Source organism: Schistocerca cancellata, chromosome 5 (genome assembly GCF_023864275.1).
Source record: "Schistocerca cancellata isolate TAMUIC-IGC-003103 chromosome 5, iqSchCanc2.1, whole genome shotgun sequence".
NCBI classification, from domain to species: Eukaryota; Metazoa; Arthropoda; class Insecta; order Orthoptera; family Acrididae; genus Schistocerca; species Schistocerca cancellata.
Window position 1 is genome coordinate 149,071,169 of NC_064630.1, and position 26,877 is coordinate 149,098,045.

The window sequence follows — 26,877 nt, forward strand, 5'->3', positions numbered from 1 at the left end:
AGTGTGATCCTGGGTAGAAATTGGTTGCTTCATTCACTAGCTTGCCATTACTTAATAAGGGGAATGTTGAAGTTTCTCGTCTGTGGAAATGTAGTAGAAACAGCATTTTCAGGGTGTATAGATACTAATAACCAGTCTTTTAGAAATAACTTTCTGCAAGCAAATCTGTAAGACCATGATTCAGATAGGCTGAAGGGATAGGACAGTCAACAAGTAAGAACATAAATAAGTAAATAAATAAATAAATGTGGAACCTAAAATTAAAAAAAAGGGACAGCTTGATATGAGCAAAGCATTTCATGACAAGTGTATTGTTTGAGCTGCTTATTGTTAACTTAAGAGTGCGTACACATTATTATCAAAGCCAGTTAACAAGGCAGACACTGCACAGTGAAGCTATGGTCTGCTGTCAGGAGATGGTACCACCTATTACTTAGGACAACAGAAGAGTTGAAAAAGGTACCTGGCAGGCAGCCACGGTATTAGCCAGCGCGTGCTAGCATCAAGTCAGGTAGAATTCAACAAACGGTGGTGCCAGTGATGATTGCATGTTGTATCCTTTCAATGCTTTGTGTTAAATGTGTGGTGGGGCAAGTTGTGAAACAAACACTAACTTGCAAATACTGTATTATATTTTTGTGCTGTCTCAAAAACAAAAAGCACACAACTTCACTCGTAACAATGCACAGCCAATAAATATTAAAACAGAAATAAAATTATCCCTTAAAGAAAAGCAATAGAAACACTGAGATGTTCTTTCTACTTATTACGAATCAGTAGTACCCCCCCCCCCCCCCCCCCCCGCCTCTGTCTGTCTGTGTGTGTGAGAGAGAGAGAGAGGGGGGGGGGGGGAGAGATACTTGCACTATAACTTTCACTTTCTCTAAATTTGCAGGGTAAATTTTAACTCTTATTGGGTGCAAATTACTATAGTTAGGTCAGAACCACAAGCAGTTGAGAAAGAACTTACACAGTTAGTAGAGGAACTAGGCATGGAAACTGGAGGTTTTCTTTGGTAGTGCACCACATCAAATAAGATTTCTATCATTTATGACAAAATGTGTAAATATAATTACACATCAGTAAACTCAGACAAACTTACAAAATACTGATAAAAGTCTATAATTCCATACAAGATACTTTGTAAACTTACTTTTTTGTATCAGCATGTGGAGCAGAATCTCCACTACCAGCAAATTCAGTACTAACATGGACACTAATTCATTCTTATGATGATGTACATTCATATTAACAACTTCGTTAAATAATAATAATACTAAAATAAAAAATAATAAAAATTGTACACGATTTTGGTAGCATCATTCATTAAAATCAGTGCAGAAATTTCTTCATGGCACCAAGTAAGTACCTCAAAGAAACACTATACTTAAGGGAAAGAACTGATAATATTTACTACTGTCATTTCATTTTCAAAGACCATTTCTTTTTCCTTTAGTCATTCATGTGATGCCGCATGAGGGCACTCAAACATGTCATTATATTGTTTTCAAATGACAATAAAAAAATATCCAAAATTACCAGAGTTTTCAATTAATTACAACTCTTTAAATTACAACATTGGAAAAGTCACACATTTTCAGTCATTTTTTGGTCACCACTTTGTAAATACCTTGAGTAACGAACTGATATAAAACATCACTTACTCCCTTTCAGCCAATGGGCACCACGGCATGTAACACTAGGTACATTTATTTTTCTGTTATGCACAGAGAGTAACCCAAGTTGCAGAAAAAATATTATATAAAAATATCCAGAGCTTGGTTGTTTTGCATTAATTGCCAACTTCAGATCAGTAAGAGTGTAGGATTTTTCTAGCACAGAATATGCCATACTGTACAGAAATGAAATGGGATAATTTACTGCTGCTTACTAGAACCACTGTCACAGCTGGAGACTGCTTCTTCCGTGTTGCTCTTCCTCCTCTTCTTGCTGGGCCTGCAAAGAAACATCTGGAATAAACTGTGAGGGATGGCTCAAAATAGACAGAATTGTGAAATGGCTTAATTTCTTTTTTCTTTTTATTTTTTGATGTTCACATCTCTCATGCAACTAATGACACAGAATTTGAAATACAATTTGTACACAAAAGATCTAACACTTATCATACTAACAGTGAGAACAACAGACTTAACAGATACTAGTAACTTCCCCCTTTTCGCATACCTATGGGGATCCTTACACTAGCAGATACAAACGGTAAAACTGTATTTTATTGATGAAGATCACAACAGTTCCTCAGACAAGGTAAACAAATCCCCAAAACAAAAGCTCTCAGTTCCATGGACACACTATTTAAATACACAAACATTATTTCGAAACTCAACCATTTGTCAGTCAAATTCTGACACAATAGGGGGAAGATATCCGGTATATGGTTGTCATTATATTCAGTTTAGTTCATTTACAAAGTTCAACTTCCTTTTTTACAAAAATATGACCCAGTCTTTGTTAGCAGACAGATTCCAATGATTTATAATGTCTGATTTTGTAAAAAACTTCAAAAAGTGTGTACTACTAATAGCAGGAATGCACAAATTACAAGTTACATTATGTCCCTTTTCACAGCTCAGTATTAAGGATGAGTTCAACTATAGTGAACACACTTGTTTGTTAGGGGTATATATAAAGTTTAGAGAGAACAGGTATAGAAAGCATTTTTGAAATTTTAAAATAAATTAAAACTGCATGTAAAACAACAAGGAAAGTTGTTCGTATAATTTTATAGACAGGAGGAGCTGCAGTGTTTGCATGCTATGCCACCACTTGATTTCACAGATCAAACATAATTAATGGAAATATGCATTTGCTGTTCAGTAGGGAGTTATGAGAATTAACTTTGAAATCAACTGGCAGTTCTTAAGCAAATTTCTCTATCATATATTACTTTTATCTTGCTGAAACTTTGATGTGCATCTAAACAACCATGGCAGGTTGAAAAAAGTTCATACTTGTGCGCTTTTATGTCACTTCCACAGTGTGGCAGCTTTGGTCCCGAGCACATCTAATGTCAAAGAAATACTTAATGCAGCAGTTAGAATTACATGTGAACAACACTCCTTCGCTGAGACAAACTTCTCATCTTTCAATCAAATAATGTATAATTCAATGAAATAGTAATACTTGAATGCAAACACAGGACACAGTTATACAGAAACAAATTCCAATTTGTCATCTTGCTTCTCTATCACATTTATCACTTTTGAATTTAATGTCCCACCTCCCAAAATTTTCAATGAAATATGCAACAAGTAATAAAAGTTGTTGCTACTTTTGGGAAATTTTCATTGCAACATGTTACACAAAAAACACATTAACAAAACAATTTTAGGGAATCCAGCAAGACCCCAGAAAGTTACTGTGATTGCATTGAAGATTATTTTTTGGAACTCCGCAAAGATGTCAAACAACAAAACAACTGAATATTTCTTGTGTGTGGTATGGAAGCATTCAAGAAAAGAAAAACTTTAACCTCTGTCAAGCCAACCCTGCCAGGATATAACACTTCTCACTTCCCATCAGGGGACAGTGCTGCATTATGCTTACAAATATTACACTATTTATTTGCTAGACAGCTTCCGTGACATTACTGAATGTGTCTATCACAGTTCAGAAATGAAAACCTCCACATGAAAAAGGAAAACCTCTCACAATTTATTACGAATTGAAATTAAGAGACCGATCCACCAAAATTTCTGCACCCTTCCAAATAATATTCAAACTGTGACAATATACTAGGTGGCCTAAAGAATGAAAGCAATAACAGGAGAGAAATGGAAACAGCTCAGTGCTGGACAAATCCCTCTATTACACCCCATTCTCATGTGATCCACAATACATAATGAAAATTAAATAAAACTGTTCGTACTGTTTTATTTGTACTGATACGGTTTTCAACCATCTCTTGCTTGTCCTAACAGAAGACACCAATTTTTGATTTTACTAATTGTCTGCTTTCTACCTCTGACTTGCCACAGTGTAAAGTTTGGGGACCAATTTGTTCTCAGAAACTCCAGTCTTGGAAGCAGTACATTTGCTGCTGAATGACCGCTTGGAAATGTCATGTGGGACTAGATATATAAGTTTTTAACGAATCTATTGTTAAAACAACCATGCAAACACGAAAGAGATACTGGAACCTATATGTTATAACAGCAAATGCTGATAGCTTCTGAAGAACACAATACTGCCAATCTCCTCCATTTCACCACTAAATGAACGTTTCAGATGCTCTACAAAAGAGCAACATAGGGAAAACTATACTTAAATGAGATTCATTTAACTGAAATTACAGAAGATATTACATACTGAGATTCAGAGAGAATGTGACGAACTTTGATTTGAAAGACAATTACACCATTAAAATTCACTATACACAGTATTTTTTCCACTGGAATCAATTAAATATTAGCACTATAATAGGCTTGAGTGACTTTAACATAAAAGGAAGAAAGTAAGTTTGACATCAAATACCCGTTATATTCCTGAAATATTACTTTCTGTATGTGAATAACACAAACATACATAGGTAACTGCAAGATAAACTGGAATGCAATATTAATTACATCAAACAAGCCTAAAGATTTATAGATGTGGGATGCCATCAGATGTATTATGTGCACAACTTCAATTTTCTGTAAATTACAAGCTCCGGAGTGTACAGCAATATTCTGATAGCACTTCAAATTATACGAGCCTGTGTAAAACTGCGGCATTTCATCTGATTACTACTACCACTACATAAACACATTATTTAGAAATTATGGAAATAAAAATCACACATAAAGTCCATTATCATAATACTCTGTGACATGTTTTCATCTTTGGCAAACCCATTATGATCCTCCTTTACTTTATGTTTACACTTGAAACAAGCCTACCCTTTAATAGTATAAGTAATATGGACAAAATTTCTCTCACACAACAGCCAGCCAGTCACTAACCAAAACTAGTTGACAGTCTTCAGTCTTTAAATAACAATGTCTTCAATTACTGGGTAATAAACCACAAAATGCGTACATCATTCCCTTCTCCACGTCTACATTAAATCTCTGCTCATTAGTAATTTTTTTAAAGAGTAAAGAAAAAAAAAGCCATCAAAAAGTGTATGAGCTTCAGGAGAAGGAAAGAATCTGTACAAACTTCAGCTTTTCAGTTATTAACTATTTCTGCAGTATCAGCTAATGAGAATTCTACTTCCAGTGACGAAACTGTATGTTAGGTACATACATGAAACTGAACACTCATTTTCTAGCCTAACAGACAACTATAATGATACTGCAGTGACTTTTCCCTTCTGGAATGTGGACTTTTTGATACTACTAAAAACTGTTCACAAATGATACAGCACATGGTTAAAATTTTGGGTGGACCATGATTTATAAGCTCTTGATTACTAAGCTGATCAAAAAATTTTGCAATTTGCAAATGGGCAAATGTTCTTTTTACAATTATTAATGTACTCATCGGCTGACTAGCAGCTTGTTTTACCTGTTTAAGAAACCAACTGTATCGTATGCCCAATTTACTACTTTGAAATAAAAGGTTATTTCAACCCTCTATCTTGTTGTAAGTTGCAGAAAACTGAAGTATTTTTGAGCAAGAATAGTAGAACATTTAACTAGATCTCCAATTTTAAAATTCACCCTATACTTAAAAAGGCTAACACACAAATACATCCCTCCCTTTTTTTTCACATTCAACCACAGTCTCTCTCTCTCTCTCTCTCTCTCTCTCTCTCTCTCTCTCTCTCTCTCCCCCCCCCCCCCCTCCCAAATATCATTGCCACAAACACTGAAATTAATGATTACACATTCAACTGACAACTGGGAATGTAATCTTTTTGTTGATAGAAACAAGAAAGATAACTGAAGTGATATTACACATTAAATGCTTTGCTTTATAAATATTTATGAATAAAACAACTATACTACATTATATAGATTAATTTTTGAATAGGTAACCTGAAATAAATATAAACTAGTTTAACAGAATATCCATTCACACGCTTAACTCTACTATAGTACAGGCAATTCCAAACTCTGGTGCCAAAACATAACCTGTAAATACTAGTCGTCATAAAAATAACTACATAAATAAAATATTTACTAGCACAAAAAGATTTACAGCTCAGCAGAAATAAAAGGAAAATTTTCATATACAGGCTCCCCACCTAAGGTGAGAAATTTACAGGCACTCACACTGAACATTAAACTTTTCAAGTAATAAAATACAAAATCTTAACAAAAATTTGTGCATTACTGAAATGATAATACAAGCAGAAAAACACATCACCACTCATTCCCAATAAACTCACATTTGTGACAAAGGTATGACAGAACAACACGGCTGCTGTACCACAAACATTTTTTTTCCCTCCCTTCCTTCCTTCCTTCCAATCTGACCATTTTCCTTTCACCACAATGTTGAATAAAAATCCATACAACCTCAACAGCAAGAAATTGCCCCCACCCCAGTACATCTCTAAATTTGGTAGCTAACAGGTGGAAGGTTTACACAAAATGTGTACAACTCAAGAACCCCCCTAATAACAATCAATTTTGGGTAATGGAGTTGGTGATTTGTGAATGCAATATAAGCAGTAGTTATTTTTTAAAATAAGAAACATATGCTCCACTGTACCAAGTGAACAACAGAATAAGACTACTGTCTAAACTAATGCTTGTTTAATTCCTATAATTCATCTGTATTGGTTTGAAATTACAAGTAAGAAAGAATAAACGATTTCAAGGTCACACAGAATGCCTACCAACAAAAAGATGGATTGCTCTAAATTTTGCCAAGAGGAGCAATTTATTAGTAACAGCCAAACACTTACACATTTGATGCACTTCTAAATTAAATAACAGGTCTTGTTCCACTTCACTTGCAACACACAATAATTGACACTTTGAGAGGTTTGTTTTCTTTAAAAGTTGACCACATTTCGAATGTTGTAGAAGAAAAGACAAGAAAAATTCCTGGAGCAAAACATTTAAAAATTATTTTTAAGTATATTTAAAAAAAAAAACACCCAATCCAATAAGGGGGCAGCCCATGCAGCAAATTTAACTCCTATATGATGTAAGGCAGTACATCAAGTTTACCCAGGGCAATGTTTGTCAACTGATAGTATCTATACTCCAAAACCGTCACTAAACACCATTTTCTCAATGGGACAAACATCACCAGTTACATTTTTGGAAACACCTGCACGCAAAATTTGCCAACTATTCATCTCAAAGAGTCAGTGGACAAAAAAACACTTAATGCTAGCAGAAATAATGAAAATGTCATAATCGCTCCCAACTAACACAGTCTGTTTAGCATTTATAAAACACCAACCAGTCCACAGTAATTTAACCACAGTGACATCATTACCCAACATGCATAAATTAATGTATTACACTGAAAAGAGATATCCTATATGCCGACAGCGCAGCACAAACACCTCCAGGGTTTGACGATCTCTCTCTTGATCAAACACGGTTAGAGAAGTAACAGTAAGCAATCCAGCCTCCGCCCATAACAAGCCCAAGACCAAAACCAACAGCTAATGGCTTTGACAGAGACCTCCACAGTTGTTCTGAACGTTCGGCAGCTTCTTGTTTACGCTTTATTTCACGTATACGTCCTGTCAGCCTCAAAAGCCGCTCCTGGCGCTCATGCCTTCGATGTCGTAGCTGAGGTGTATCATCACTGTGGAAATGAAATACATTATAATTTACTTTACTGAGATACACATAATACATTAATTTACATGTAAACAGAATCAATTATGTTAAATACTGTGTAATCAAACCTGGGAAAGAATGCAAAGCATTAGAGATAAATTACACTTATAAATCACTGTCGCTTCCTCTCTCTGGCCTTGCTGTGGTGCGGCCCCTGACTCTTCTCAGCTTGCTTAAAGTGCAGGAGGATGGAAATATATATTTGTAGCGTTGGACATGTTTGCGAGATATGTGAAACTACGTTAGCTGAAAGAAGCATGTGTATTATCTGACAATGTGCCATAGTCGGTTTAGGACAATTTTTACTTTCTTGATATTTTATTTCCTATGATACAACCAGGACATTCTTTGAGAGGTGTATCCATGAGAGTTGTAAGAGCTGGGGATTTCAGATCCATAATTTTCAGTATACAATGAACAAAATTCTTCATGACCACACAGGTTGTGTACCTCATAAATTTGTAATGATAAAAGAACCTCACTCAATGTCAGAACGAAAAGAAAATACCCTTTTTAGTCACAACAATCAAACTAAAGAGGCGATAAGAAGAAATGTGAGAAAGATGCTCAAAAAACAAAGTAGCAACATGATGAGTTTCGAATATTTTACTTACAAAATTTGAAATGGGAGACTTTAATATTAGTCAAGTTTAGATAGAAGACGAGTGAAATTCATTGCTCCATTTACATATTTTTACACATAAGAGTGGCCATTCATAGTCTAGACAATCACCAATCTGAATGCTTATTAGTAGAGCCATGCAAAATTCAAGGAAAGGTATGATACAAACAATTTAGTAACTCTGAAATCGAATAAGAAGCCTGATTTAATTTCAGCTAATATATGTCTTTGGTACATCTGAAAAAAATTCTTAAGAGTGTTTAAAAAAGTTAATAATGACTGTAGTTCATCGTAAGTGTTTTACTAACAACTTAAGTTCACAGCCTACAAGAATATGACGGTTCTCATGGCAGACATTAAAACAGTAGACACGTAACTCTGATGGCACAGGTAGAGTTTACACAATGACTTCTCATACGAATTTTTAGTACCATATTTACTGAGTGGACTGGACAGTGTACTTTATTAAAATTTCATTCATGTTAGTTTTAAACATGTAAGTATTATAAAAAAGTTAAAAGCATGAACAAAGTGTTTGATTTAGATATTTTTAATTTGAAGTTTTCTTCTGGTGGCATTATTTCTTGGTTGATAACACAGAAGAGCTTTCTGTGTGATGCTAAATGAATTAACGACTTTATTGTTATTTGATGAAGCTGAATATGGTTCATGTGATAAAATGAGGAAGAGGTGAATGTGGGTGCCACTGTGACAATACCCCTGCTATATAATGATGAACTAGGCACATTGACTTTGCATCTCCAAGTAGTAGCAGAGGACAAAGGCACAATTGTATTAAATCTTAAAATGATTTGAAAAATAAATTAAAAGTAAGGTAATATGTATGGATAACCATACCAGCATTGGTCTTAGGCAATTTAAGGAAGCAATGGAAAATCTACACTGGGTGGTCAGATGGAGATTTGAATAATCATCCTCCTGTATGCCAGTACAGTGTCTTACCACTGTGCCATATCACTAATTTCTGATTATTCTACATGCACATATTTTGTTATCTAGGTGACTGTGCAGAACTGTATCAAATGCTTTCTGGAAGACTACAAACACAGAATCAAGCACTGTCTGTTGGCTTCTGGATCTCTTATATTAAGCTGGGTTTCACGAGATCAGTGCTTGTGTAAACCATGTTAATACCTACATGGAAGTCTGTTAGTCTCTTGATAAAGCATTCACAAACCAGCACTACCTACGTTACAAAATTCGATACAAAATCAATCTTAGTGATATCGGTCTTCTGACTCTTCCTATTGAATGGAACAACCAGCACCTTCTTCTAAACAAGGGGGTGAGATCCTCCCATATTCAAGAAACAATATAACTGACACCCAATAACATTCTGTGGCCTTTCTTCTATCAACAGATTTCAGTTTTTTTTTTTTAATTCCACACTCATGCTTTTGTGTCTTTTCAGATTCACTTGCCAGCAAAATGAAGGAACTGCATTACAAACTACTTTGGTGCAAGTTTCAAAAACATAATTTAGTATTTTGGTCTTTGTTTTATCATTGTTTTGGGTGCCATCATGTAGAATGAGCATTTGGGAAGAAGAAGAAGAAGAAGAAGAAGAAGAAGTAGAAGAAGACTGTTTCCTTAACTGATAGGACCAAAATGTTCTTGGATTTTTGTGAAGTCAACAGTTCATGCTTTCAGATTCGAGCTGTCTATTTGCTTATTTTGACTATATTCTACTTTGTCAGCAGTGGTTCTGCTTTGTTTGAAGCTGCTATGCAGTTGTCTCTGCTTTTGTACTAGGTATGTAATATTATTATTGAATCATGATGTGTCCTCCTCAAACTTCATAATGTGTTCCAGTGCCCTTACTTATGAACCACAAAGCTTATAATAACATGTAAATTATGTTTTGAATCATCACCACATATGATGTCAGAGTATTGTATCACTGAATGTGGTTTGAAGCAATTGTGTTCAGAGTTATTTCGAGTATTAGCTGTAGGATTCATCAGTTGGTTGGTTTTGAAAGGGGGGGGGGGGAGGTGAGACGGACCAAACTGCTAGGTCATTGGTCCCTCGTTCCAATTAAAATAATTCCACTATCAGGCGTCGAAAACCAGTCCTAAAAATCAATATGTCTCCACTACAGTGAGTGGATCGTCATTAAGGTAAAGTTCTAGTTCTGGATGAACAGTGCAATGCTGACAGAAATGCATGACACACGACTTCGTGGCTGAAAAATATAAGCCATGGGCTAGAGCCCATGACTGTGCCTTTAGCTGCCGCTAAGCAACACCAGTACTGGAGGAGCAGTACGAAATGAATAAGTCATCTGCATACAGAGAAGGTGAGACCAACGGCCCTACAGCTGCTGCTAGGCCATTAATAGCCACTAAAAACAGACACACTCAATACGTAGCCCTGTAGAACACCATTCACCTGAATACAGAGGTGGGGGTTGGGGTGGGGGGAGGGGAACTATGGGAGGCACCGACTTGGACATGGAAAGTACAGAGCGACAGGAAGTTTTGGACAGAAAACTGGAGCGGGCCCTGGAGACCCCACTCATACAATGTGGCAAAGTCATGTCGTATGCTTTACGGAAGTAATAAAAAGACAGCAACCAGGTGCTGGCGTCTGAAAATGGCTGTACGGATGGCAGACTCGACGGACACAAGATTAGCAGTGGTAGGCCACCTGACTCCAGGACCCAACCCAACCGCTGACACACCATACGTTCCAGCAACTTACAAAAGGGAAATGGGTGAGGCTGATGGGCTGGTAGCTATCCACATCAAGTGGGTTTTGACCGAGTTTGAGCACCAGAATCATGCTCCTCTCCCGTCATTGTGATGGAAAGACGGCATCGCACCAGATCCGGTTGAAGACGATGGTGAGATGTCGCTTGTAGTCAGACAAGAGATATTTAATCATCTGACTGTTGATCCAATATGGCCCAGGAGCTGTGTCGGGGCAATGTGCAAGGGTGCTGAGGAGCTCCCACTCTGTAAATTAGACATTACAGGGTTCGGAGTGAACAAGAGGAATTCCCTTTCCATCTGCCGTTTCAGGGTGCAAAAGGCTGGGGGGTAGTTGCCCGATGCAGACGCTGGAGCATATTGCTCAGCAAAGTGTTTGGCAATCGCGTTTGTGTTGGTACATAACATGCCATTCATGTTAATGCCAGGGACACCTGTTGGGGGTCTGGTACACAAAAAAACGTCTGATCATTATCCAGACTTGGGAAGATGACGTATGGCACCAAATGGTCGACATGTATCTCTCCCAACACTCCTGTTTCCGTCATTTTCTAAGCTGGCGAACACAGTCACGGAGCTGCTTAAAGGCTACTAGGTGCTCTAGGGAAGGGAGCCGCTTATGTCACTTTAGTGCTCACCAACGCTCTTTAATTGCTCAGTGACTTCCAAAGACCACCAAGGGACTGTCTTTCCCCAGGGGCACCCTAAAGAATGAGGGATTGCATTTTCCACTGCAGAAATGATCATTGTAGTGACCTGGTCGACAACAACATTGATGTCACCATGTGGGGGAGAGATTCAGCAGTGACAGCAGAGGTGAAGACTTCCCAGTCTGACTTGTTCAATGTCCATATGGGTAGGTGTCTGTGGGCATGATGCCGGGGGAGTGACAGGAAGATGGGCAAGTGGTCACTACCACACAGGTCTTCATGTGCTCTCCAGTGGATAAATGGGAGAGGGCCAGGACTGCAAACCAAGAGATCAGTGGCCGAATATGTGCCATGTGCCTCACTGAAATGTGTGGAAGCACCTGTATTTAAGAGGCAGAGGTCAAGTTGTGACAGTAAATTTTCAACCTCTCTCCCTCCACCAGTAAGCATGGCGCCACCCCACATGTGTGTTAAAATCTCCCAGGAGTAGGAAAGGTTTAGGGAGTTCATCCATCAGTGCAGCCAATACATTCAGGGGTACCGCACCATCTGGAGGGAGATATACATTGCAGACAGTTATTTCCTCTGTCATCCTTATCCTGGCAGCTACAGCTTCAAGAGGGGTTTTGAAGGGACACAGGTTCACTACATATTTATTTCAGGACAGACACGAACTCCACCTGACACACTATTTTAGTCACTATGGTTCCCGTAATTTCCCTTATAGCCACGGAGGGCAGGGGTCTGTGTTGCCAGGAACCAGATTTCCTGGAGGGCAATGCAGAAAGCAGGTGTAAAGCTTAATAGTTGCCATAGCTCAGCCAGGTGGTGGAAAAAACAGGCACACTGGAGGATTATGTGATCATGAGACTGGGAAGGCATGAAACATTCAATGAGGCAGTCTATGCCTCTGGGACACCTGCTGCCACCTGCTGAGTACCTGTGCGATTGACAGCCATTGTGTGAGGGTCCAGCGAGATCTAGGTCCTCAGCGGATGCCAGAATTGCCACATCATCCTCAGACACAGAGCTTGTAGGTAGTGGTGGTATGGGTGCCACCACAGTGCATCGGTTCTTTGGGGTCTTTTTCTTTTTAGGTTTCTCTCACTGCTCCTTAGGTTTGACCAGCTGGGAGGGCTTTACTGATTTAGTCTCAGGGACTGAGGACCGTGAAGCTTTATGATGAGCTAGATACCTGTGGCTGCTTGAGCCACTGGCGGGAGTCAGCTTTGCCACTGGTAGGAACCTGAAAAGGGAGTGACCCAAGGGATCCCTTCCTGGCAAGAGTAGCCAAAGGAGACGTATGCTTCTCCGGCTGAGAAGTGGGGACTGACGTCCCTGGTAGTTGGAAGGGTGTTTCTCCTGAAGGAGGTTGTGCAGAAGCATCAGGGAGGGAAGTGCCCCCCACCATCAAGGGGGCAGGTGGAGTCTGATGGCTCCGAGAGCCAACTGTACGCAGCGGAACAGAAGATGGTAGAACCGTTGTTGTAGCGGCGGCATAGGTTGATGTCATACGCACAGGATGTAGCCTCTCATATTTTCTCTTAGCCTCAGTGCAGGTCAGTCGGTCCAGGGTCTAGTATTCCATTATTTTTCTTTCTTTCTTGAGAATCCAACAGTCTGGCAAGCAAGATGAATGGTACTCTCTGCAGTTGATACAGATGGGAGGCAGGACACAGGGAGTACTGGGAGTGAAGCACATCCACAATCCCAACAGGTGACGCTGGAAGTACAGCGGGAAGACATATGGCCAAACTTCCAGCACTTAAAGCACTGCATTAGGGGAGGGATATATGGCTTGACACCACAGCGGTAGACCATCACCTTGACCTTTCGGGCAATGTGTCACCCTCTAAGGCCAAGATGAAGGCACCAGTGGCAACTTTATTATCCTTCGGACCCTTGTGGATGCGCCAAAAGAAATGGACACCTTGCCGCTCTAAATTGGCGTGCAGCTCATCGTCAAACTGCAAAAGAAGGTTCCTGCGAAATACGATACCCTGGACCATATTTAAGCTCTTATCGGGCGTGATGGAAACAGAAACATCCCCCAGCTTGTCACAGGTGAGTAGTGTCTGTGACTGGGCAGAGGATGCTGTTTTTATCAAGACCGACCCTGACTGCATTTTGCAGAAGCCCTCCACCTCCTCAAACTTGTCCTTTAAATGCTCCACAAAAAACTGAGGTTTCACTGACAACAAAAATTCCCCATCAACTCTCGTACATATGAGGTACCAAGGTGAATAAGCTTTGCCTTAAACTCCTGGCGTTCCTCCCATGGTGTGACCGGGGGGAGAGGCGGGACGATTTGGGGTTGTATTTCTTAACATTGAAGTTAGACCTTGACCGCTTAGTGAGACTGCTTTGACCACCAGCAAGAGATGATGTACTATGTATGCTCCGTGGCGTGTCATCCACCCTCATTCCACCTACTCCGACCAGGGGCCTTCCCCACAGGCGCCAACCAGCCGCAGCAAAGGCCACCTGGCAGGATGGTCATTGTCGGGAGTCCCGATGCCCCTGGGTGATGGGCACCTACTCCTTGACATATGTGGGGAGTTAATGGCACAGGCATCAGCAGAGTGATCCCTGTGTGGTCAGGGGGCTACAACCAACAAGGTACATGGCGGCCCCACCACAACGGACTGGCTACCGTGCTGGATATCAGGCACAAACAAGCTAACAAGTCCATTATCGCTGACAGCGCAGAAAGCGATACTGCACAGAGGATGGAGGAAAAAACACCCAGGAGTGTGACCTCGCCCAACAGCTGGAGAATGAGCAGAAGTGCAGCTCCATGTCGACGAAGGATGCGAGAGGTCTCGGCGCATGATTGACACTATGCACCATGTAAGGTGCCTCTCCATATTGGCTCGCTCTTCGGGAAAATTTTGAAAAATGGAGGTCAAATCCTACAGGGGCCATCACACAAAGGCTGAAACATGTGAGGCTCTTTTTAGTCACCTCTTACGACAGGCAGGAATACCTTGGGCCTATTCTAAGCCCAGACCCGCAGAAAGATATTAGCTGTAGAATGATTTTATATTATAACTGCTATTGCTGGTTGTTTAGATATATTTCAAAGGTCCCTCAGCACTGGAGAAGAGACAGCAGGTGGCCAAGTAGCAGCGGTACAAAACACACAGACAGACAGACAGACAGACAGACACACACACACACACACACACACACACACACACACACACACACACACACACACACACCTTACTACTTACTGTTTGCCCTTCACGTAGTTTCTAACCATTTTGCTATCACACTTCTTAGGCGAATGTATCTTTCCACCTTTCTTAACGTTTTGTTGAACACCACTGGTTAATGACACACTAAGTTCATGCCTGCTTGCTGCCAGCAGACCCAATGTTTCCTTCAGAACTGCTCTAAATAATTTTCAGAAAATACGATCAGCACAGCATCACATTATTATTTGTCCCTGCATCCCACTCCAAACGTGTGTCTACCTTTCTACTATAAATAAGTGTGTCTTCCAGTCTGTATATGGCAGACTGAAATCTCTCGGCTCTCTCCAAAGTGTTTCACCACTTTGATACTTTATGTGTGTAGATTAAAGTGTAACATTCAATTACTATTTTAGGCTCACCTTTGGCACCTATCTTCACCCAGATTATTTTCTATTCAAATTATTTATTTCATTAGACTTTACAAAGCCATTTATACTAATAAATAAGCCACTACCATTAGTGTCTAACCTTCCCTTTTGGTACCTATTCCGTTCTACATATAAATCAGTGCTCTTTATTTCTGTTTCCAATAAACTCTCTGTTTCAAATATTACATGTGTGTTGTATCAATAAATGAGTGGCAATAACTTTGGGAACTTGCCCTTAATGCTTCTGCATTTAACCAATGTTATTTTTAAATTTCATCTTCCAGATCTACAACGATTTTTATTCCCATACAAAACAACTACAAGTGATCCACACAAGGCTTCTTTTTGTACGGTATCTAACTGCTCATCTGGTTTACAGAGGAATGACTAATCTGAAAACCCTCTTGTGCATGCCACACATACTTTGCTATTAGAGCAGCTGCATCCTGTGCAAAGTGTGCCACTGACCTATCAACAATGACCCTACAATTATCCACCAATAGTACAGATAAAAAATCTGCACCCAAATTCTTCAAAGAATATGTCACTTCTGGTTTGAACTCACCATCTGGCTTCAAAACAGAGGGCTAATGTTGGTCCCCGACAGTAATTCATCAAATTATAAGCTGTTGTTTCACCTTGCAAGTGACACTAATCATCAGTCTGATAGCTGAAAGGAAACAGGCTGGGTTCTGAGCCTAGGTGACAGGCAAGGGCCACAAAATGAAGTCTGCTACACTTAGCTTGTTCAACTGATTTCAGCAATTTCTGGACTGTCTATAAATTAATCCAACTATGACTACCTTTGCATATCCAGTTCTTATGTGGCAGGTACAAGTTATGAAGTTTAACTGAATTTTCATTGCATTTATTAATTGAATGCATTTCCTCAGGGCGTTCAATAATTTGTAACATGAGCAAGCTACAAATTGTACAAAACAGTGTCTACAAAAGCTGATTATAATGAGCCAGTTGAAACAAGATAACTGTTGTTGTTGTTGTTACTACAATGCCAGTAATATTTCAGGCTCTACAGAATATCTGTCTTATGGATGATATTGGCAATATTGCTTCTTCTGTGTGAGATGATCTGTCTTTATCCACAAATGCTAAACTATTATCAAATGCATTTTCAGTGACATGTTTAACATGTTACTGCATTTTGTTGTTTTTTGCTTGTAATTATAATACAAGATTTGCAAGCTTAGGGAATTACTATTACATTACATGGATTTTGCAGAGGTACTGTTCTGTTAATAATATCACAGAAGTATACATGGTAAAACTGAGTTCTTCGACAACTTTTACCAACATACATACAATTGATTACTAGTTATTTATTAAGAGAAATAGTTACTTAAAACTTTCTTAATCCATGGTTGAAATTTTAAATCACCAGTTAGACCTAAAAGCTTTAGTGGGTTGGGTTAAGAAGTAATTGTGGTTTAGATTGTCTTATTTCCAAAGGCTGCAAAGGGTATTTATGTTATTTATAGTGTGGACTCGACAATTCAGTTAGTAATTTTTATCACTGTTCTAACAGATTCTGGTAGGGGAGTTGCCACAAACATTAGTGGATTAAATAATAACAGGAGGAAATATAAAAACTAAATGTAGCTGCAAGAAGTGCCCTAGACAGTTTCAGTTAAAGAGGGCACACTGTTAGTTCTAAACTCATTGGAAGACCTCTGTGTTACTGCTACTCAGCTTTTGGATTCATTTTCTTGGATCTGATCCCTTTTGGTGGAGACTGAATGAACCTGGATTATGCTTCTGAATAATCTCAAATGAAATTCTTTCAAATGACCATATAGCATACAATCATGGCTTTGCCTTGTTTAATAAAGGCTGATAGGAGACAGGTAATTTTCAGTGTTTAGTCAACATTTTGAGCTTCCACACTAAATATCTGTGTGTGCCTGTCTACTGCTACCCAGTAGTTCCAATTCAATGATTATTTACTTTAAAGATGTCTTTCTCAAATTGTGCAATATTGCTGACTGATTATTGAAAAACAATGATGTGCTGCTCTGAACATAAAAACACTATAGCCTTTCTGTTATTAACATACAAAACAGGCCACAGAAATCTTTTGGTTCCCTAGTGGTGAAATACAGAAATAATGGTGGACTTAATAACAAACAAAATTTTTGTCTGGCACACATTATTTCAGCAGAAGACAAATTTCCTCTTCACCAGCACAGTAGTATGTGTGACAAGTCACAATGCACTCTTCACACAAGGAAAGAGTGTGACCACAAAATGAAACACAAGCATATCTCAATTTTTTAGAATAATTCAGATTTTTGTACCGATATGCTGAAGACCACAGTAGATAGTAAGCAAATGAAAATAGATGAAAAATATAGTTACAAATTGTTTCTCATATGTTCCACAGTCTTCTGACGTGCACAAAATTTGTCACGGGACATTGAATTACAAAGGAGGAAATACATAGAGTTAATACCATAGAACAGAGCGTAGGTTTCACTTGTATCACTGCAATGTTATCCACTGCTACTGGAAGCTTGCAAGGGGTCACCTAGAAAATGCATGTGCAGTAGGGCCTACACTAATGTTACAAGCTGGGACAACATAGCCATCTCCAAAATAAGATAGAGAATTGAGCTTGTTTGTACTCTCCTATTCTCATCTTTCTAGGGCAAGCTATATTAAAGAATACTGGAGCGAGCTATGTTAACCAACAAACCGAGTAACTACCCTCTGGCTGGAACTGAGAAGAAGGGTGATAATATAGTGTTAAGCATGATCTTTCCAAGTGTCAGTCATTTCTTCACTGACGTTAGCAATTTAGGAGGACTTTTTTGAGGACATATAGCACAACAGCTATGTTTCTTCTGTTGGAAGGTATGGGAGGTGGGAGGTGTGTGTGTGTGTGTGTGTGTGTGTGTGTGTGGGGGGGGGGGGGGTTACAGTGTTCTTCAAATGTAAACCAGATTCTTTGCGACACAGTGAGCAAAACAGTGTCTTAATCAAAATTTTTGGAGCATTGTTCCAAGAGAAACAGTTATCTATTAATATTATAATATATGTAATAAGCACAGTTATGATTACGGTAGCCAGCCATTGTAGCCCAGTGGTTCTAGGCGCTTCAGTCTGGAACCACGGGATTGCTACAGTCGCACATTTGAATCTTGCCTCGGGCATGGATGTGTGTGATATGCTTAGGTTAGTTGGGTTTAAGAAGTTCTACGTTCTAGGGGACTGATGACCTCAGATGTTAAGTCCCATAGTGCTCAGAGCCATTTGATTATGGTAACAGTGAGTAAGATTCAGGACAGACAAAAATAAGGTCATTAGTGATGCTGTAGGTATGTTACCTAACTTACTTTTCATGAGGTATCAAGAGAGTCTAACCACAACTCAATGCTTTCTCTGAGCAGTTAGTGATTCTTTTTACAGAATAATGATGCTGTGAAGTCAATTTACTCCTACATATTCACCCACATTGTCAATGTTACAATAAGTACACACCTGGCTTCCTTATCTTGAAGTGCTGAGTCAAGCAATCTTTCCACACTCTCTTGCTCTGGAGAGACCTCAGGTTCCACAGGAAGTGGTTTGTTGGCTTCAAATCCTCCTGTAAAATAACATTTGTGCATGTAATATGCAAATGTATAGTTCCAAGATTATTACATGTCAGGCAAGTCTTCCAATCTTTCAGCCACAAGTTTAGACACGTTCAAACTACATATTATTGTGCAACTAGTGAATGTCCCAAGAGTTTTGAGTATAATATCTCCAAGGCAGTGACAGCAAAGTTTGTTCTCAGTGCATAACTTGCAACAAAGTTCTAACTTTTCGTATATGGTAATAAGAATTATGAGGCTGGGATGTGGACATATGCCTTTTACAGGAAAAAGGCAACTGAGGCATCTGAACATGACTAACAGATCAATAAAATCCTTCAGCTGCAACTAAATTCTCTCAATGGACAGTGGAAATTACTGCAAACAATTCTACCACAAACCTGAATTATACGAAATGGATTTCAATAACAGCACGTGAAAATATTAAAAAATCAATTTCCATACGACATGAAAAATATATATATTTTTTGGAAATCCAGATGTCTAATAAGTGAAGTGCTGCACTGTCACAAGATTTTAATGATAGCGGAGTGAGTGAGTGAGTGACAGCCATTCTAGCGTTCCTTCACATGCGAGTGGAACACATGAGAAAGAAATTAATAACCACGCACACTATCCTAACAACTCATTATACAGGGGTTTGTGAAGTCCGAAAGGGAAGAGAAGAGAAGAACTTGGGGGTACAGGTGTACTTTGATCATTTGATGAAGTTCATGTTTTTTATGATCTTAACACGTGTACGATTAACTGCCACTGACTTCTCATAAACAAAGCAAAATAATCTTACATCATCTCTGCAGAGATAGGATGAGAAGCAAATTGTGTACAAGTGGTGCCATAACTGACTGCAGGTTTAATGCCAAAACCACAGTTGAGAAATAGGGTTAGAGTAATTGTGTGAGGTATAAAGTGAGTGTACAGTGAGGTCACATTGAAGCCCAGGAACCAAATGGAGGTCACCTGAGGCTCTTCTGCATCTGCAACTCCCATAACCCAGCCCCCAGCTGACTTTGTAGGGAGCTGATACAGTGATGTACCTTCCAGACCAGTGGAGGAAGAGGAAATTAATAAAAGCACAGTACATATCAGACACAGACGATATAAAACAAGACAAAATAATTTTGAAACATTCTAAGATATTCAGCCACGTGGAATTGGAAGAATGATGCAACATTTCAGCAAGCTGATCTGTTGCCAATTGCAGGTGGTCCCAATGACCAATATGTCTTCCTCTGGGTGCTGTCTTTTTACACCCACTCTCTCCTGCTGCTGAGCTACTGTCCACGGCTACAAAAGGGTTAGGGGTGAAGAATATCATTATGCAGGATGAAGCCGTTGGTCAGATGAGTGTGTCCAATACAGAGCCGGCATAAAATAGTGGAATCCCTTTGAGATGAGTGGCAGGAAGAATGTCACACAGCAGTGGCCTCCGTGATGATACATTGTTTGTTTCAGCTTTGATACGCCAGGTATTGCAGATGAGCTCTTGAGTTCATAGTTTAGGCCTCAGTACCACCACTGTCAGAAGTCACCTCCTTGGCTAGGCGATCACCTATATCTTTTTTGGGATTCTCACAGGACTTTGCACACAGAAGGTGACAACTGAATGGACAATGTGGCTGCTACCAGGTAGAAGATCATGGACAGTAGACATTATTTGGTGATGACAAAAGCATTGATTAACAGCCTGAAAATGGCTCATTTGGTCAGCGTATATCAAGAATCGGTCATGGCCTTACTTCTTGGTAAAACTGAGGCATCTGGCAAAAGCCAAAATTGTGAAGACACTACGTCTCTGGTGGAGACCACAATTACTGATGATCAACATATGTACAAGAATATCCTTCAAATATCTTTATAGTCAACTGTGTGAATAATTTTGGTACCTCAATACTCAGATACCAGAGAGGAAGATGTGTTGATGGACAAAGGAGGAAATGGGAAGTTTAAGGACAATGGGATAGGTCTAGCTGAATCTGCAAATAGGTACCCTTCAGGGAGAAGGATGTGAAGTAAAGTCATAGGAGAAAGATATGATGTGAAGTCATATGATGAATACTGTCAAGTGGGGAGGGAAAAAATCTCTACAGAGGATTTCCATTCAAACTGTAATCTGGAGTTCTGTCCTAGATCAAGTGTCACGGAGGTCAGCAACTCGTGGGGAGGGAAACAATCCAACAATCCGATACTTGGGAGGTTACAGGATTGGCAGAGAGTGGGGGCATAGATCAGCAGTAGCTGGTGGTGATGAAACCATAAGGGTAGGATCTCAGACTGACAGATCACTTGGCTCATACAGGAAGCTCAGGTGGCAGCCTTATCCCACAATGGTGAACTGGGTCTGGCAATCACAATGCTAATGTTGCTGCTCAACCAAATACCTGGCATCCATAGTACAACCATGATAAAACTAGAGCCCTATGAACGTGTAACAGAGTGGAGTGATCCACGACCCAAGAGTTACGACAGAGAAATTTGCACGCATCTAGTTTGAGATGACATGGAGCTGTCAAAACATTTTATCATCAAAAAGTGGGCATATGAAGTGGGATTACACAAATACCTTGAGACACTGGATTCCTAGGGAAAGTTTCACATCTGGGCTGATTTTAATGGTACAAAAAAACTGCAGGACCAATGTTTTGACATGGGAGAAATGAAAGCCATGGTCTTTGACACAAAACAAATCCTTTCATATGACTCCTTAGAGTTTTGTCACTACATGCAAGTCATGGACTGAGAGCTGAACCAAATGCAAAAGTCATCTATACATGGAGAAGTAGTAAATGTTGTTCTCATGGGTCCATGAATCAACGGGGTTCACTGTTCTATAGAGAATATGGGGAAATGAGGTGTGTTCCAGCCAATTATGAAGAAAGAGTGGAACAACATGTTTTAGGTAGATGTCAGTAAAGCATCATAAAACCACAGCCAGGAGCGTGCTCAAGTACAATGACACCAGGAGGTGTCATACAATTTATGTAGAGGCGAGTTGTCACGATCATTAAATCAAAAAATACATCAATATCCACAGTGACATTAGAAAATGCAGGTTAAGATTCTAAGAACACTTTAAAAAAAGGAACCCAGACATATTAACAAAACAAAGAGTCTAATTCTTTGACAACAGAAGTAAAGCCAAAACGGATATAATGAAATGAATTGGCGAGATCAAGAATGATCTGAAATTGACAAGAATTACAAGATAAGATGTCCAAAGGTGCAACACCTACAAGTCCAAAATTCACAAATGGCAAATGATCAAGAAGGAAAAGCAAAGAAGAACACTATAGTAACATGTCTGAATAGAGAAAGGATGCCTACAGGACGAGAATGAAAGAAACATGGGCACAAAGGGAGGCGAATGCCCACTTTTAAGTTCTTTGCATAGTCCTACAGGGCTTGTTCACAAATAATAATTTGGGTAGAAATAAATTTTGAAAGAATGAGTTACTTAACACAAATATTAGGGTAAACGTCTGGCCTAATGCAAGAAACATAACTGGTTATGTGAAGAACAGAACACAAAAACTGACTGACTGTCTCTGAAGAAATTCAATGTGATCTTGTTAACAGCAAAGGCTACACAAGTTGAATATCTTTATTCACATGAACTCTTGGACAAAGCATCCTTCATCAAGGGGTAGAAACAAAACATTCAATTAGCATTACTAAACAATTATGAGGCATGTTTCGCAAAACGCTGTAGAACACTGTGTCTTCAGAATAAGGCACACCATCAAAATATTTTCTCAGAAATATTGGAAAGTGAGATACTTCACAGAGATTGTTGAAATGGATATCATTTCTTTGTCTCCTATTGGTCACATTGGATCATAACACGCAACAGTAAAATGAAAATAAAATTAATATGGTCTGCATCAATGCTGATTTACAAATAAAAGTAAAGTTATTACACAGCAATCCTCCTTGACACACCACCTTAAACTCTAAAAAACAGCCATTAAACTCCCTATCACTAAATTAACTAACAGGCTTGTACACCATTTGTTCCTTTTCTGCCTGTCATCTACATCGAAACTGCTTATGTGATGATACAGACCACAATTTGGGAGGCTAACGATTCAACTACTTCAGTTTTGTTAAAGATATCAGTTTTACCTTTAACATCATAAAAAAAAAAATGTTTTGATCCTACTTTGAAGACAGTGCTCCAGACAATTTTCCTGTCTAAGTGTCCAGTACCACGTTTACTTCTTTTACCAAATAAAGTCATCTCTAATTCATAAATGTACATTTTCTTTATAGTTATGGGAATATATGAAGATTGGCGGAGGACAGAAGGAAGGAAAGCAGATTAAGGTTAAACATCATGTCAACGACTACATCATTTGTCCTAGAGAAAAAGCTGGAGTATGAGAAGGATGAGTAAAATAGATGTACAGTAATGAGAGGAATTCTACATGGTGTATCAAAAGGAATCATCCAATTTTAAAAAAATGGTAACTATTATGTTATTTGTGTTTTTGTGTGTGAACAACATACTGTCGGAAAGTGCAAAAACTCAAATTTTACATGGTTTCTGCTAGATAGCAGTAGTGTGCACCCACTTCAGTTCTAGTAAAAATGGTGTCTGAACTACAGAAAGTATTTTGTGTTCCATGTTTTGTGCAGTGTGGGTCAGTAATAACTGCTCAGCATGACTTTTGTACTAGGTATGGTGTGGATCCTCCTACAGCACAGAGTGTGGTCACTGGACCAGACTGTATGTGATTATAAAAGACTATGTGCCTCTGCTACCAACAACAATGAATGAACTGAGACGTCACATAACAGCAGCTGTGGAAGCAGTAACTCAAGACATGCTCGCTGCAGTGTGAGAACAATCTGAATACTGCATTGACAAATGCCATGCATCTCAAGGAGGACTTATTGAACACCTATGGAAGGTATGAAAAAAACTTTCTTGAATTTCCCATTCATCAAAAAAACAAAATTCATTGTACATCTTTATTAGTTTCAGAAACACAGACATGCCAAATCAGATGATTTTTTTGATACACCCTGTACTATATGCCACTACTCCCCATCATGTACATTGAATGCTGGGTGGTGGTTTTTGTCCTACAGCATGTGTAACAATGTTGCTATTGCAGGCATTAAGCGAGTCAAAAATGCATGGACAAATATGCCTTGCAGCTAGTGGATACATCTTAAAGGTAATTAAAAATGTAGTTGTTTAAGTTGCATCAGTGTGTTGTTCACATACTGGACATATTTCAGAAATACAATCTATTTCCAGTAGTCAGAATATTAACCACACTTTAGTGAACAAATGGCACAGACTTACAAAAAAATTTCAGTTTACAGATGTAAAATCAGTTTTTCCAGAAGTCTATGCTATTTGTATAAAATTTTTTAAGTGTTTTATTGTTCAGTAGGATGATAGTTGAAAATAAAATGCATTTCCAAAACACATCTGGTACATGAACAACAAAACATTGACAGAGCTTAAAGATATCTAAAAATATTTAACAGACAACCATATGCAGAAACTGAGCCCCTACGTGGACGATGCTCCAGCACTGTAAATGGCAGGTTTGGGTAGCAGATGCATGCAGTGCAAGACTCCAGTGTGTAAACTGGTTACACCTATCTCTCAAAGCTGAATGCATCAGGCATCTTTTTTCAGTCTCACACACTAGCCTTGCCTACATGAATCAGTCTGCTTCCAAAAGGAACATAGACTATCATTCTATCTTTATTTCTGCTCTCAGTTTAATTTTTAAGATTCAATTGACAAATCATCACTTTGGAAATTACGAACTCATTGTGATGCTGAAATGAATTAATGTTTGGGCTATGAGCTAAAGGAAGGAAGTAGAAATATCAGTATCAACTACTTTGGAAGTGTAAGGAGGATTGATCACATCATTCAATTTTTGTGATTGGATAATATTCCCATGACATCAGTTACTAGCACTTTACTGTTACTGACAACAATGGTCACTGACATTAGGCCAAATGATCATCATCATCATCATCATCGACAACAACAGTAGCCTCAGGCTGGGTCTGTTTGGAACATAAGCCTCATCACCTAGTCCTGTTTTCCCACTATCCAACTGTGCTCACTCTGGTCCAGTCCTTGGTCTTTTTCTTCTAGACCCCCCTCCACACTTTTCAGCCACTGTCCCTTGGTCTTCCTCTTGGTCACTTCCTTCGCGTCTCCTTTTCATGTATCTTCTTGGGAATCCTCTTAGTTTCCATTCTCTTTAAGGGGCGGTACCAACTTAGCCTTGATGTCTGTCCTACTGTGCAAGGGTTCCTTTTTCACTACTTTCCTTACTGTTTCACTTCTTATCCTATCTCTACCCTGTAAGCAGATTACAGGCACATGACGAAGCTCCTCAGAAGTAGGACAGAAGTAACATGGAGATAGAAGAAGAGGAATGAAAGGGAGAGGCCACATGACCTGTCAGCTGACAACTCTAGTTAACCTGATGGTTGTATTTGATAACAAAGGATCAATAAGTGCTAATATCACTAATTACTTCATGAATAAAAAATATAATTAAATTCATACCATTCATACCATGATTATTTGTAGCCAACTTAGACCGAGTCAACGAATCACCTCGTGGTGGAGGTAATGGAGGTGGTTCATCTGTGTCATCTTCATCTGCCGAAGTCTCCTCTGTTGAACCATCATGATGGTTCAAAGATGGGTCCTCCACATTATTGTAATCATGCTGAAAAACACAAATTACTACTGTCAATTACAAGATCGTATCTCTCTTACAATCAAGGAAAGGAGAAAGTGTGAAAGGAAACATCAGCAGAGATGACAACATTAAATATCATTTATTATCACAGGAAAATTCTAAAGAATATTCTTCAAGTTGTATTACAAGTCATAATATACTTCACCAAACTGGTGAACACAGTTAACATATATAACTTTTATTTCAATTAGTTACTTGTGTAAACTACATTGGAACACTCACCAAAGGATTGTTGTTAATTAGTTTCTTCGCACCTTCAATAATTGCCAAGTAAGAAAATCTTAACTGATCCGGCGTCTGAATGAGGCCCATACGAAACTTCCGCATTTCCAGTAGCACATCCACAACATTTACTGAGTCAAGACCATTCTCCTCAATCTTACATTTAGAAAGAAGATAATTGTTAGACAGTAAGGACACTATGTAGTGAATACAATTATCACAAGAAAATGACAAAAACATAATCTAGCTTTTCTGGAACAGTGCACAAATCTGTAAAGTTTTGAATTAGTGGTGCTAGGAAATAACAACAACAACAATAACAATAATAATAATAGCCATGTGCTGAAGAAGGTAGCAGACACATTGAGTAAACTATAATTCGGCATCATAATTTTATACATTACTAACTTAGTGCCAGCTGCTTTGTGTGCATAGTCTGTATGGTCTGCACAGATGTTTTTAATTTTCTGTAAGTTATTTTTTATGTTGTTCACAAACTGCAACACCTAAACTTTTCACGCTAATTAAGACCATAGAAGGGTGGTCTTTTCCAAATGTACTTCTGACCAAAAAGCAATTCTAGTAGCGGGATACAAGGTTTTTGTTAATCAAGCCTTTTGAGTTCCTGTGGCGATATTTAAATATAAACTTTCATCCCCTTAACACGGATATTTCTTCATATCTAACAGAAGTGAAATACCATGTAACTGGATAGATAAAAAATCTACTCACCAAGCAGCACCAGGCAAACAAATTTTCATATATTTATCTTTATTTTTTTTTTTTAAATATAATGAAATATTTTCCTAAAAGTTTTCATCTCCTCTTTCACCCTCTTGGGGTTTAATTTCGAAGCACAGTGACAGACATTTTTTCATTTTAATTTCAAACAGAGAAGTCAAATACAAATTTTCA

At 38.7% G+C, this 26,877-nt stretch overlaps 1 protein-coding gene across 5 annotated transcripts in view; it reads right to left on the minus strand.

Moving 5' to 3' along the window:
* Positions 1-1,047: 1,047 nt before the first annotated feature.
* The window catches only part of LOC126188888 (tyrosine-protein phosphatase non-receptor type 2-like), a 56,682-nt gene continuing 30,852 nt past the window's right edge, over positions 1,048-26,877 (minus strand). The window contains exons 6-10 of one of the 5 annotated variants that reach the window (XR_007537872.1): positions 25,963-26,118; positions 25,542-25,707; positions 18,879-18,984; positions 7,425-7,716; positions 1,048-1,956 (exon numbers count right to left, since the gene is read on the minus strand). Coding sequence is in view for 4 of the 5 variants with exons in the window: in XM_049930570.1 (XP_049786527.1) it covers positions 7,497-7,716; positions 18,879-18,984; positions 25,542-25,707; positions 25,963-26,118 (648 nt within the window). In the remaining variant the exon portion in view is untranslated. Of the gene's footprint in view, positions 1,957-5,784; positions 7,717-18,878; positions 18,985-25,541; positions 25,708-25,962; positions 26,119-26,877 lie in introns of those variants that run through there. The other 4 variants (XM_049930572.1, XM_049930570.1, XM_049930571.1 and 1 more) reach the window with 4 other exon arrangements.